General features: G+C 37.0%; 2 protein-coding genes across 2 annotated transcripts in view; one reads left to right on the top strand and one right to left on the bottom strand.

The window, feature by feature from the left end:
- Window positions 1-4,021, top strand: part of LOC121265167 (phosphatidylinositol 4-phosphate 5-kinase 4) — a 4,714-nt gene extending 693 nt beyond the window's left edge. Inside the window, exons 1-8 of the mRNA XM_041168668.1 lie at window positions 1-1,050; window positions 1,405-1,572; window positions 1,895-2,060; window positions 2,143-2,259; window positions 2,491-2,684; window positions 2,833-2,966; window positions 3,063-3,138; window positions 3,441-4,021. The exon at window positions 1-1,050 is cut by the window's left edge and continues 693 nt beyond it. Coding sequence (XP_041024602.1) covers window positions 1-1,050; window positions 1,405-1,572; window positions 1,895-2,060; window positions 2,143-2,259; window positions 2,491-2,684; window positions 2,833-2,966; window positions 3,063-3,138; window positions 3,441-3,729 — 2,194 coding nt within the window. The 3' untranslated portion in view covers window positions 3,730-4,021. The remainder of the gene's footprint in view (window positions 1,051-1,404; window positions 1,573-1,894; window positions 2,061-2,142; window positions 2,260-2,490; window positions 2,685-2,832; window positions 2,967-3,062; window positions 3,139-3,440) is intronic.
- Window positions 4,022-4,647: 626 nt separating this feature from the next.
- Window positions 4,648-11,435, bottom strand: LOC121265166 (protein SMG7-like). The gene is made up of 8 exons (XM_041168666.1): window positions 11,247-11,435; window positions 9,835-9,975; window positions 8,666-9,271; window positions 8,442-8,564; window positions 7,762-7,994; window positions 5,735-7,677; window positions 5,454-5,599; window positions 4,648-5,059 (listed from the first exon to the last, which is right to left on the bottom strand). The coding sequence occupies exons 2-6, from the start codon at window positions 9,904-9,906 to the stop codon at window positions 5,757-5,759; spliced, it is 2,955 nt and encodes a 984-aa protein (XP_041024600.1). The 5' UTR covers window positions 9,907-9,975; window positions 11,247-11,435; the 3' UTR covers window positions 4,648-5,059; window positions 5,454-5,599; window positions 5,735-5,756.
- Between the last annotated feature and the right edge of the window lie 1,527 nt (window positions 11,436-12,962).

The following is a 12,962-nucleotide window of genomic DNA, read 5'->3' as shown; positions in this document are numbered from 1 at the left end:
TGACAACGACAACAGTGGAAGTGGCACCAGCGAAATATATCATGCAGAGAAGGTTCTCCCCAATGGTGACTACTATACAGGCCAATGGTCCGACAGCTTTCCTCATGGACAGGGGAAGTACCTCTGGACTGACGGGTGCATGTACGTGGGAGAGTGGTTCAGAGGCAAAACTATGGGGAAAGGTAGGTTTAGCTGGCCTTCCGGTGCTACCTATGAGGGCGAGTTCAAGAGCGGTTATATGGATGGGACTGGTACGTATACGGGGTCCAACGGGGATACCTATAAGGGACAATGGATCATGAATTTAAAGCACGGCCATGGCGTGAAGAACTTTGTCAATGGGGATTGTTACGAAGGAGAATGGCGGCGAGGGTTGCAAGAAGGTATAGGGAGGTATCAATGGAAGAGTGGGAACCATTACGTTGGAGAATGGAAGAACGGAGAGATTTGTGGTAAGGGTACATTTGTTTGGACTAATGGGAACAGATATGATGGGTATTGGGAAGATGGGCTGCCTAAAGGGAATGGAACATTCAAATGGCCAGATGGGAGTTTTTATGTGGGGAACTGGAGTAAGGATCCGTGTGAGCGAAATGGGACTTATTATCCATCAGGGTCATCCCCAGAAGCGAATCTTGAATGGGATCCTCAAGATGTGTACAATTTTGATTTGAGTGAATGCAGGATTTGTCCCGGAGAGAAGGTTTCCATTTTGCCATCACAAAAAAAGCTTGCAGTGTGGAGGTCATCGAAGTCCGGGGATGGTTTTAGGCCTAGGAGAATGTCAGTTGATGGAAGGGTAAGCGTAGGCGCGGAGAGCAGAACGAAAATGTGGGATGTTGATGGGGATGAATCTAGTGGCTTTGCTCGTAGGAATTCAATGGCGAGCAGAGATTTGGAGGATGATTTGTTGGGTCTGCATATCGATGATGCAAGGGGAAACCCCGGATTACCAATGAAAGTACCTAGGAAAGCAAAGCGACAAGGAGAGACAATAAGCAAAGGGCACAAAAATTATGAGCTCATGCTCAATTTGCAGTTGGGAATCAGGTATTTATTACTCACATTTTTAGTCTGCTTTCATTTGATCTTCTCACTCAAATTCTAGAATTATGAGAAGTTCAATCCATTATAATTTTGCTTGCTGCAATGATATGTCATATATGCATGTTTTCTTATGTTAAAGAAACTTCATTCTTATTCACTTGTTAATGAACAAAAGTGATTGCTCTAAAGATACAAAATTTATGAGCTGGAAAAAAATAGGCTAAGGCTCGTATCTTTTTTTCCTTTTCCTACTTCAATTTCACAGATAAAAAGCTTAAAATTTCCCTTCTATGAGTTTTAGTTTATATATGACTGCATATTATTATTATTTTCACTCACTATGGGATTGACGGACAGGCATTCTGTTGGAAGACCCGCTCCAGCAGCATCCCTTGATTTGAAGCCTTCAGCTTTTGACCCCAAGGAAAAAGTATGGACGAGATTTCCTCCTGAAGGATCCAAGTACACCCCACCACACCAGTCCTGTGAATTTAGATGGAAGGATTACTGCCCATTAGTGTTCAGGTATAACATATTGTATCTGCTGTCTGTTTTCTAGTGCACATGAGCAATTAATGCTTCGTTACCACTGTAAAAAAATTAGCAGTAGAGCCTTCCAAACTGGATCATGGGTTAAGGAATCTTGCTGAGCATCATGTGGGAGCAGGAATTGAATCGAAGGACTGTCTTGAGAGGGGGGTGGGGGGGGGGGGGGGTGAGGATAGTATGATGATTGGATCATGTCAACCTAAATAGTATACATGATAAAGACTATAAAAAGGCAGAAGCAGATGATTTTGTTTTTTGTTATTCTAATCTTTGAATGTTTATCATTTCTCGTCTTCAGGACTTTAAGGAAGTTGTTCAATGTGGACCCTGCTGATTACATGATATCGATCTGTGGAAATGATGCTCTTCGGGAACTCTCCTCTCCTGGTAAAAGTGGTAGCTTCTTTTACTTGACCAACGATGACCGCTACATGATAAAGACTATAAAAAAGGCAGAAACAAAAGTGAGTCGTACTGAGTTTTACCCACATATTTGTCGTTTGAAACACTGTTTTCCAGTTTTAATCCGGTGATTGATTTGCATAGGTGCTTTTAAGGATGCTTCCAGCTTATTATAACCATTTCCGGGCCTTTGAAAACACTCTAGTTACCAAATTTTATGGTCTGCATTGTGTAAAGTTAACGGGGCCTATCCAGAAGAAGGTAAAACTGCTAGTAGTCCCATAGCAACCTGTGCAATAAATTTGCATGAATGTGACAAAGCCATCAATTCCCATTTTTTCTTTCGATATCAAGTAATATGAGTATATGAACACTATTTTAGTAGCTCCATTAGCTCGTATGTGTTTGGTTCTGCATATCTAGTAAGAAAAAATACTTTTGACTCCATCACCACTTACTACATGTGCACAACTAATGTGATTGGTTATATAGGTACGGTTCATCATCATGGGGAATCTCATGTGTACTGAATATTCCATCCATAGACGCTACGACTTGAAGGGATCTTCCCTTGGCCGCACAACAGATAAGTCCGAGACAGAGATTGATGACACCACTATCCTTAAAGACCTTGATCTAAACTTCATATTCCGACTGCAGAAGTCATGGTTTCAGGAGTTTTGCAGGTGAATGTAGTAAGGCCCTTCAGTCTCTAATTGCTTTATTCAGTTTCCATCATGTCAACAACAACCATTGCCACCACATGTGGCACAATTTCCTTTTATTTTTTCATCATCTTTGTTGGCCTTTTTAAATGTACATTTTTTCTTGTAGGCAAATTGATAGGGATTGTGAATTTCTCGAGCAGGAGAGAATTATGGACTATAGTCTTTTGGTGGGTCTTCACTTCAAAGAAATATCACCTACTGGTGACCTGATTCCTTCCCAATCCCGGACTCCAACTATCGGTCATTTTTCACTCTTTCATATGATTATCCGCTTTATATTCATAATCTCACACATACGCTTTTCGCTTACAACAATGGAATGTTGTCTTCTTGCAGGTGACTCCCAGGATGAAGGAGCTCCAGCTCGTCTTTCACGAGCAGACATGGACCAGATTCTTCTTGATCCATCCAGGTGAAATTTCTATGCTAAATCATTAGTAATAGTCAATGTGTGAGATCTTCCCGATGTAAAAGCATAGTTCTACATGTCCATGATCTATATATATACTTTCAATCAGAAAACAAAACGATACGGATCGATCACAGACTGTAACAGGAGTTCAAGTAAAATGGACTAGTTTTTGAAGGATACGCCTTCTATGTATCAACAATGACGACTTTGATACAACTAAAAGACATTAAAACAGCACTAGATCGTTGTCCTTCAAACTACAGAAAGATGTTTTGATATAATGGTGTATCTGAGTATTGCAGATGGGCTAGTATCAAGCTTGGCTTGAACATGCCTGCACGGGTGGAAAAGACTGTGAGACAAAGTGGTTATGAATATCAGATCCTCGGAGAACCAACCGGGGAGTATTACGAGGTTGTAATGTTTTTTGGAATAATTGACATACTTCAAGACTACGACATCAGCAAGAAGATCGAGCATGCATACAAATCCATCCAATACGACCCCACCTCCATATCTGCTGTTGATCCAAGGCAATATTCAAGGCGCTTCCGGGATTTCATATTTCACATATTTGCCCAAGACACTTGAAACAAATCAATTTCAAGTAGTTTTGATTGGTTCTTTTTGTCCATTATATATGCTTGAATCCGTTTTATATACATCTACAGATAATATATAATTATATGTTTCAGCTAATTACAGATATGCTATATAAACAGGAGCGCCACAGGTGTATTCAATCTAATTGTAAAACTGCAACAGAATTTATTATCTTGATCAATTCTTTGGTCTAATGAGACAAACACGTGTATGTGATTTGTTTTTTCTGCTTTCAACTGAGAATTGTATTTGGGGCAGATGAACTTATTAATTATTTGTTCCATTGACATTGGTCCTCTCCTTTATTATTATTATTTTTTCTTCTTCCTTTTTTCGTGATAAAGATGAGCATAATAGAAAATCAAACTGCAGACAGAGCCGTAAACACGCCAACATAATAATACTGCTACTATGCTTCCTCAATTTGCTCCCTCATTTTAACATCTCATGCATTTAATTTTTTTTTTAATGGTTAAGGAAGTGACTATTAATGTATTGGTATTTTTATTATTTTTTAAAAATGATTGAAATAAAAAAAAAAAATACAATTTGCATTAAGGACACACCAAGTTGTCAAATTGAAGAGGCATGGTAGCACTATTCCTGCAAGTTGCTTTAGGTCAGAGATTTTGAAATTACGAAGATATTGCTTCGGCAAGACCTGCAATGTTAACTATTGTTATGTTCCTAGAAAGAGGAAAATTCGGAAAACTTCAAAATTATGTATCCTGTTCGACCGTAATTTGGAAGGATTTTATATAGTTGATGAAACTCCAACACAAGGCAGTAAGTTATTGAACAATGAAACCTAGACATCAACAGAAATACCAAATCCCACGTATTGCCATTAACAAATGCTCGAAAAATAGTGTTCCAATACCAACAACGCTCTAAAAACCAAATAGCTAAAAACCCCAAAATGCGTCTCTGCTCGCATAACATGCTTTATTTATCACATAACATCCCAAATCCGACTACATATTTAGCCAAACCCTATTTTCCACAAACCCTTTTGAATCTGATAGATGGAAGCTTTCAAGTAGCTCATGCAAAATTGCCTCAATAGCTTTCTATCAATCGGTTGCCTGCTACAGCAATGATGCACTCCTGAACTAGCTTTTTCCTCCAGAAAGTACATGGGATAAACTCATGCTTTCTTATTTTATGTCAATCCAAACATTGGGCGGTCCCACCCAGTGCCGGGGTACAAATTTTTGTGACCAACATCCAACCATCAGTTTTCTTCTGTAAATTTTCCATTTTTCCCAACTTGCTCCCTTTTCATCATTGCCTATCCAGTCCGGGAGCTCAGCACAAGCTGATCAAGAGACACAGAAAATTTATTTAGGACATGGATTAAGATCATTAGCAAAGTAATCTACTGCAATTCTCCAATCCCCTGTATAATATGGGGAGTGGGTTGGTTTGTGGCACAAAAAAATCAGACCTAGATTGCATCATAAATGCTCAGATGGCCACCAGTCTGTGCATTGCAAATAAACTAACAATTTTTTGGAAAAAAGAAATTGTACATTCTAACCAAAATTTCACCTTAGTTTCAATTGTCACTATACCTGCATCCCATGATATATGTACATTGTGAGCATGGCAGGCAAATTACTACATCATACAGAACATGCAACTATATGAAATGCACCTGCAATAGGGAAAAAAATTATGCAATTGCACATGGTAGAAAGGGAGAAAGAGACCTGTTCAAAAGTAGGCACTTGCAAAACTCCACGACATGCTCTCCAACAAAGCTTAATAAAAATGGCAGCAGGACTGCAAAAAGGTGACGCTGAATTAGTGTTGTGCCAGCCCACAGGATTGATCACAACAGTAGATTCTTCAAAACCTGAAAAAAGGAAATGAATCAGCAAATTCTGTCCAGTAAAAAATTTACAAATGTAATAGTGACAGTGATTTTTTTAAGAGTATAGAAACTCGGAAGCAAAAAGAAAAAAAAAAACATTGCAGATTAACAATTTACCATCTATGTTCTCATAATGACCTCACACAACGAAATGGCCATCCCACAAAGTTTGTCCTTCATGCTGCTTTGGCATGGGAATAGAGTCCTGATTTATTTTACTAAGTTGCTGCTGTTGCTGCCACCTCTGGTATATTTTTAGATAATCAGGAGCCTGGTATCCCTGCCAGTTTTTCTGGTTTTCCATTTGGACTTGCAAAGTTGGAACTTGTTTTCCAGGAAATGGAAAACATATCATACCCGTATTGCCCTTGCTTGCTTGATGATACGATTGTGCAGTGTGAGTGACAGGCTTGTCAAACACAGTGTCCTTAATTGGCAATGGCAACTGATATCCATCTAGCCAGCTATAATCATCCAGCTTCAAAGTCTCTTTCTCCAAAGTAGTCTTAGACAAGGACTCGCCCACGAGTTTTGGAGGAACAGGGCCAAATCCAGGTGGAGGACCAAAGTGCCTCAGCGGCCTGCTCATTCGATTCTTTCTTAAACTTGTTGGCAAGGTCATTGATGAGTTCAGAGAAAGACTATCAAAACTGGCTCCAGTAGACATAGTTGAATCAAACTTGGATGGTATCCTGGAGTCAGAAACCTGGGCAAAAAGCTCATTGCCAGCACTGATATCCAGAGTCTGTGGGAGGGCATATGAGAGTGCAGCAGGCTCCAAAACTTTAAAATGTTCTTGCAAACTAGGTTTCCCGACAAGCCTATTCTCTGTTAAGTTCAAACTGTTCAATCCATCGGCAAGACAAACTTGTTGCTCCAGCAGCAACTTTGAATTACATGGTTGTATTGATTGCAGATGTTGGGGCAGAATGGTAGTACGAGATATTGGAGCATTTGGGTTAATTGAATCAGTATCTAAAGTGCTCTCTGATATTTTACCATCAAGTGGGGCTGAAACAGATTCGATACAACATCCCTTGTCACCCAGGGAAGCATTGCCACCAGGGGCATGAAAATTATAAGAAAACTTGGGATCAATGACATCTGCATGATTATCAGTCACAGATGGTTGGAAAACAATAATCTCATCCTCTTCTTCTCCTTCTAAATATGGCTGTGCCTCTGGCTGCAAATTTCCCACATTCATTTTCTTCCCCGGTGGATGTCCCATACCATTCGAAACAGGCATCTCCCAAGAACTAGTAAGCACAAAATCATCACATATATGAGATTCATTGCCAATCACAAACTTCTTCAGCATTGGATCAAAAGATACATATTCTTGCCCAACCCAAACTATGCTAACAAGAGACTTTCCAGCTGCTATAATCCTTTGAAAGCGAGCTTTTCTCTCCTTATCACTATTATCACTTCCCAAAGATTGCTTCCTTGAAAAATCAAGAATCATATGTGCAGGAACAAGAGGGAGAAAACCTCTCAATTCGTAGTCCTCCCACAGTGCAAGCCAATTGGCAGTTTCACCTTCATCATACGTTGTCATATTAACAAAACAAGTTTCATCTTCATCCTCAATAACAGAAATTAATCCACTTGACAAGAGCTTGTTCAAGAATGAAACGCAATTACTCCAGAAAAATGACCTAGCAGCAGCTTCTTTCTCCTCAACTTCACTGCCAGCTGCAATTTCAGGATGACAGGCTAACCACTCCATAAAAATCAGCACTCCAGGCAGTAAATAGCTTTTCGATGGATCAAACAGTTGCATGCATCTCTCAAGTATGAGCCCCATAAACTCAAAGATGGCAGTATACGCATTCTGAAGCAAAACCGAACGTTGTAACATTTTAGCACATGACTGATTCTCATTTTCCCTACTAACAATGTGAGCTGTGGCTATAAGAATGGTTATAAGCCTAAGAATCGTCATTCCACTGTCTGCAGCATTTGAACCAAAATTGTATGCATCTTCCGGCCCAGAAGAAAGAAGCTCAAGCAAATCAACTCTAACCATAGAGAAAACATCTCCAAATGTTTCCAGACTGTAGAATATATTATATCAGAAAGTATTCATTTGATAGGTATATCTTAAATACACCAGAAATATAAATGTTGACAGTATATACCTTGTACGAGTGAAAAGAATACCATTAAGTCGAACAAACTTAATGCTGAAAGCTTTAAAAATATCAGATATACTGGATGCAGACTCCTTAACAGAACTCACATCTGTGTTTTCATGTTTCAAGAGAGGCATTGCTCCACCTCTTCCTCTTCTTTTCCCATGTATTCGCACACGTGCAGTCCTGATTGAGGAAGCTTTTCCATCAACAAGCAGCTGGGAAAAGCTTTGCCGATTCTGAGGAAAAACAATGTATGATGTAATTTGGCACCAATAAATATAAAAAAGCCATATATCTGACCCCCATCCTTTTTCTCCATTTTTATTAGTGAAAGTGCTTCATCTCATCTCATCTCATCATTACAACTTCCCCAAATTTCCACACAAAATATAATAAACAATTAAACTTTTTCAAATCCCAAAACAATAATCATATTAAAAAATAATATTCTAACAATATTTTATTCAACTTTCAACTTTCATCTAAAACCATCTCATCTCATCTCATCTCATCATCTAAACCGCACCTAAATGTTTTCTAGCCATAAAAAAATTCGTAGGTACGTATCAGTTTGTATAATGAGAATAGGTATTGTAACACATAATAACAAAATAAAAGCATATTTTCCACCGTACTTCTTCATTCATGAAAGAAAACCTCATTTTAGGCCAAAGAAACAATACCTTCTCAAATGCAATAATCAAATTATCTCTTGCAGTTGAAAATGGGTTATCAACTGCCAGACTCCGGAAATAGCGAAAGATTGTCACCAATTCATCCCCGGAATATGAAGCTAATAATGCAAGCTGAAATAAGCAGGTACAAATTAGCATGATAAGGAAATCAATTATGAAAAATAGGGGGCAGATGAGATAAAATCATGATAACAATGGATTAGAAGCAAAACCTGATGATGAGGGTTGCCACTTGAAGGCCAGATTGAAGAAGCTTGCATATAATAACTTGATGCCGCTGCATAATCTCTACTTTTGGAATCAGCATCCCCATATAAACCTTTATAACGTGATAGGTCACCCAGATAAATCAGACAGCGATGACAAGAAATCAAGCATTTCTTCATCTCAGCAGATTTATTTCCATCTTTAGACACTACGAACTGATTCTCTGGATCACCTGGAAAACAATTTAGGGGTAGACCATACTTTGCTCTGATTTTCAACATCAGATCATGATAAAATCCAGTTGCTTCAGAAAGGAATGTTTTAAACTGAGAGCGTATTTTTGAGATTCGATCAGGTCTTGAAGAAGATTTCCCATCCTGGATCGTGGCTGAACCATTTGAATCCAGAGAATCATTGAGGTGTGAACGAAGCTCCTCTATTCGCCTGTAATGCAACTGCCACAGACCAAACTCTACATCATGTTGTTCAGAGAAAGTATGATCCTCAAGTATAATTCCTTCGAAATTGTCTCGCATCTGCTGCCAAGCAGTGGGATCTGAGGGAATTCTTGCCCGGGCCAGTCTCCTGCGTTTATTCTCCAAGTCGACATTCTACAGCACAATACATGTCAGTAAAAAGATGTTCGTAATTCTTATTCAAAAAGAAAAATAATTGATGGTAAAAGTTGCTCATATTAAGCAATCAGCTAGAACAGCCTAACCAATTAGCTACCAAAAGTTTAATAACAGATGCCTTATGATAAATAACTGAGATGCTTAATTATAATGCCTCACGGAGAAAACATGATAAACTCAGTCTACTATACATCCTTTAATCTTTCTTTCCTATCACCATCTTGCCAATAATAATTAGCATTTTGTCCATGAAAGATGGCTAGGTTGTCAAGTGACAAACACTAAAATGTTGGATTACAAAAGAAGAAAAAGAAGAGGAATATATTTTTTATATATACATATATATATAAAGAGAGAGAGAGAGAGAGAGAGAGAGAGAGAGAGAGAGAGAGAGAGTGATGAAGCAAAAACATATGGACTAGAATATATCTATGAATGACTATGTAGACATTGTCATAAAATATGAAAAGAAAGAGTCCAGAATTTAACATTTATAAAAAAATTTAAAATAATACATTATCAACAAAGAAGTGGCATACCAATTTGTAAAGACGTTGAGCACGTTCCCTTGATGAAAGATCCAAAGAATTATCCATCAGAACCGCCATCATACATCAAAAAAGTTTCACGAAATTCAACTCGGAAAAATGCAGTTTTAGTAGCAATATACAACATCTAACCTGCAAAGAAGCTACAAGTCGATCAGAAAAAAAATCTCAAAATGAAACCAAAAGGGGACTCAAACTTAATGAATAAACAACCACACAGCAATTATAATCTTTAACATATGACATGCCATATCACATGTACAGCTTCAGACATGATATTTCAGAAGACGGATATACAAATGGAAAACGTGTCAAATATTTTGAGCAATATCCAATTACTTTCATATTATATGTTGACTCTTTATACAAGTATTACTAGTCCTCAGTTTGCAATTGCTATTTTTTAGTTGTCTAATAATAATGTGAATAAAGTTACATGCAAAGGAAAGTGAATAAACATCTAGCAGGTCATTCGAATGTGGTATTTCAGCACAAGAAAGTCCTCCCAGTCACACAATTACAATTGATTCACCAAAGCTTTTACCTCAAACTCTTATTTTGAGATGGGTAAATAATATTTTATTGATAAAAATAAAAGGTATAACCCAAGTATACAGGACGCTTTTACATCAAAATTCTTATCATTTGCATAAATAACTTTTGGTTCTTCCATCATTAATATAATTTTATCCGAATCATATAAAGAAATCTAGTAATAGACGCCCTTTATTTTATAACTTGCCCACAAGGACCACAGAGGACCTCAAAATCAGATAAACTTCCCCTCTAATAAATTAAACGCATCATATGCAATGTCTAAGAAGCAACTTTAAGTTTTAGGCTGCAAGGACCATCAGTTCTGATGTCTACAAGACGTAATGTCCCCGGTCTTGCCAGTAATAGAACGTCAAGGAAGAGATCATGTACAATTTTCTCTCAAGAGGGAAACAGCAATGTTCCCCTAAAATAAAAGCAAAATTGGTTAATCAGCACACTCCATCTCAGCCTACAAAACACCGTAAAACAGCAACCAATCTTTTTACAAAACAATAAAAATCGTCCAGAAACGATTGCTCACCAACTTCACCTTAAATGTTCCAAGTTCCCCAAAATTATCGACGTAATATTTAAGTTCTGATACATACGTCGGTACGCGGGAATAAATACATAATGTATATAACCACCGTCATAGTTTCAAAATAAAATACTTAAAAATAAAGTCCTCAAACATAAAGTCGACATCAGAAAACATTTCGAACCCTAACCCATCAAAATTGGGAAAATAGCCTAATGATCGCATCCAACAGACGGGATAAAATCCCTTTAACCAAGCATGCATTCAATTGAAATATTTAATTGGATCGAAATAAATAGACCAAAAAGAAATCGAGTTTAACGTTAACCTCTTTCTTGAAATCAGATCTGCGGAGATATCGTCTTCCATACACGAATCGCCCTCAATGATTTAAATTCAGCGATCGTGAGGGACGCATACTCCAGCACAATGTAAATTTGAGGAAGAACAATCTAGGTTTCCGTTATTTGGTGGGCTCTGAAACGTTACAAAACTTTCTTTTCTATTCTTTTCTTTTCCTTTCCCCTCCCTTCCTTTCCTTTCCTTTCCTTTCAAGCTTCTGTAGCTGTTTTCTTGGCGCTGCACCGAGTATTAATAGGCTGTACAGGTCGGCGGAGAGTTTTTTCTTTTTTAAAATTGTTACCTTAATTCATTTTATTATTTTCTCCTTTTCTTAACCAATTTTCATTCGGCTCAGATAAAATATCATTCTACTAAAGTTCCATGTCCTATGTTTAAAAAAGTCCACAGAGAAAACATAACATTTGACAAATAAACTTAATTAGCTTAATAAAAAAATATTTTTTATATTTTCGAAATTTTTTATAAAAATAGTCAAAATATTATTATATTTAAAAAATAAAAACTAATTGAGTAGTCAAATAATATGTATTAAATTTCTAATTTTTTTCCTCGGATTTCGGAATGGAAATAAATTATAAAATTATAAAATTAAAAACTAAAATTAAAATATTGCGATCCAAACTCAAAACCTAGCCAACATACCCTTCCGTCGCCTACACAGAACGATGAGGAACCCAACCAAACGGAGAAAAGATGCAATCCAAACTCGAAAATTCTGTAATTTTTACTAGCCACTAGAAATCACCATTGGAGACACTTTTGTCTCTTTGTTTTGGACCGAGACCGAGTTTTAAAAGTTGTCTTTATTATTATTTTTCTCCTGAGTTTCTAATATGAAAATTAATTGAGGGAGAAAAGGTGTCAATCTAATACAACCTCCTTTGCAAATTGTTACTCAGCGATAATATTTTACTGTGTTTTGCTTGAGGAACTGCATCGAAATTGGCATTCTCATGCTTTTTTGCAAGCTTCTTACATAGACGACGTCGGGAATTTTTTTTTTTTTTTTTTTGTTGCCATGCAGACTCAATGCGATGTCGATGCTGGAGTTTGGGAGCAGGTTGTTGAGGTTGGGGAACATAAAGGGGCTTTCGGGATTGTGAAATAAAGGATCCCGTGTTTTTTTTTCTTCTTCTTCTTCTTCTTCCTTTTCTCTATTCTTTTTAATAATTATAATAAACACGTGGTTGTCACGTGAAAAATGGGTCTGTAGAACTACCCTTTCGGAATAACCCATACGCTAAACAAACAATTCTCACTCATCAAATAGCTTTGGCGGTGTCACGAGTAGGGTGCAAAAATTTGAAAATCTAACTTTATACCAACTCTGCTCTAGTTTCGCTATTCTGATAAGCCAGATTTTTTTTAACAAAAAAAGTCGGCATCAGAGTCGGAATTGAAGTTGGAGGTGGTGATGTACCGACTCCGACTCTGATATTATACATATTTTATAAAAATATATGTATTTTTTAATATATTAATCATATATATATAACTATAAATTATATTGTTAATTAAATTTAATAATATGCTAGTATGAGCAAATTATTATAAAACAATATGCTTATAATATAATATAAATATAATAAATTGACTAATAATAGTTTAATATATATAAACACCATACTATTAAATGTTACTACTATGTAACACTAATGAATAATAACAACTAATGTATAAA

The sequence above is a fragment of the Juglans microcarpa x Juglans regia genome, chromosome 5D (assembly GCF_004785595.1).
Source record: "Juglans microcarpa x Juglans regia isolate MS1-56 chromosome 5D, Jm3101_v1.0, whole genome shotgun sequence".
Taxonomy (NCBI): Eukaryota; Viridiplantae; Streptophyta; class Magnoliopsida; order Fagales; family Juglandaceae; genus Juglans; species Juglans microcarpa x Juglans regia.
Note: the sequence above shows the minus strand (reverse complement) of the source record. Positions and strands in the feature narration are given on the sequence as shown.

Excerpts from the sequence above, each read along its gene's own strand:
- LOC121265166 (XM_041168666.1), bottom strand. The coding sequence starts at position 9,906 with ATGATGGCGGTTCTGATGGATAATTCTTTGGATCTTTCATCAAGGGAA. Across the intron at positions 9,272-9,834 it reads CTCAACGTCTTTACAAATTG|AATGTCGACTTGGAGAATAA; the intron begins GTATGCCACTTC and ends ATTGTGCTGTAG. Across the intron at positions 8,565-8,665 it reads GTGGCAACCCTCATCATCAG|CTTGCATTATTAGCTTCATA; the intron begins GTTTTGCTTCTA and ends TGCTTATTTCAG.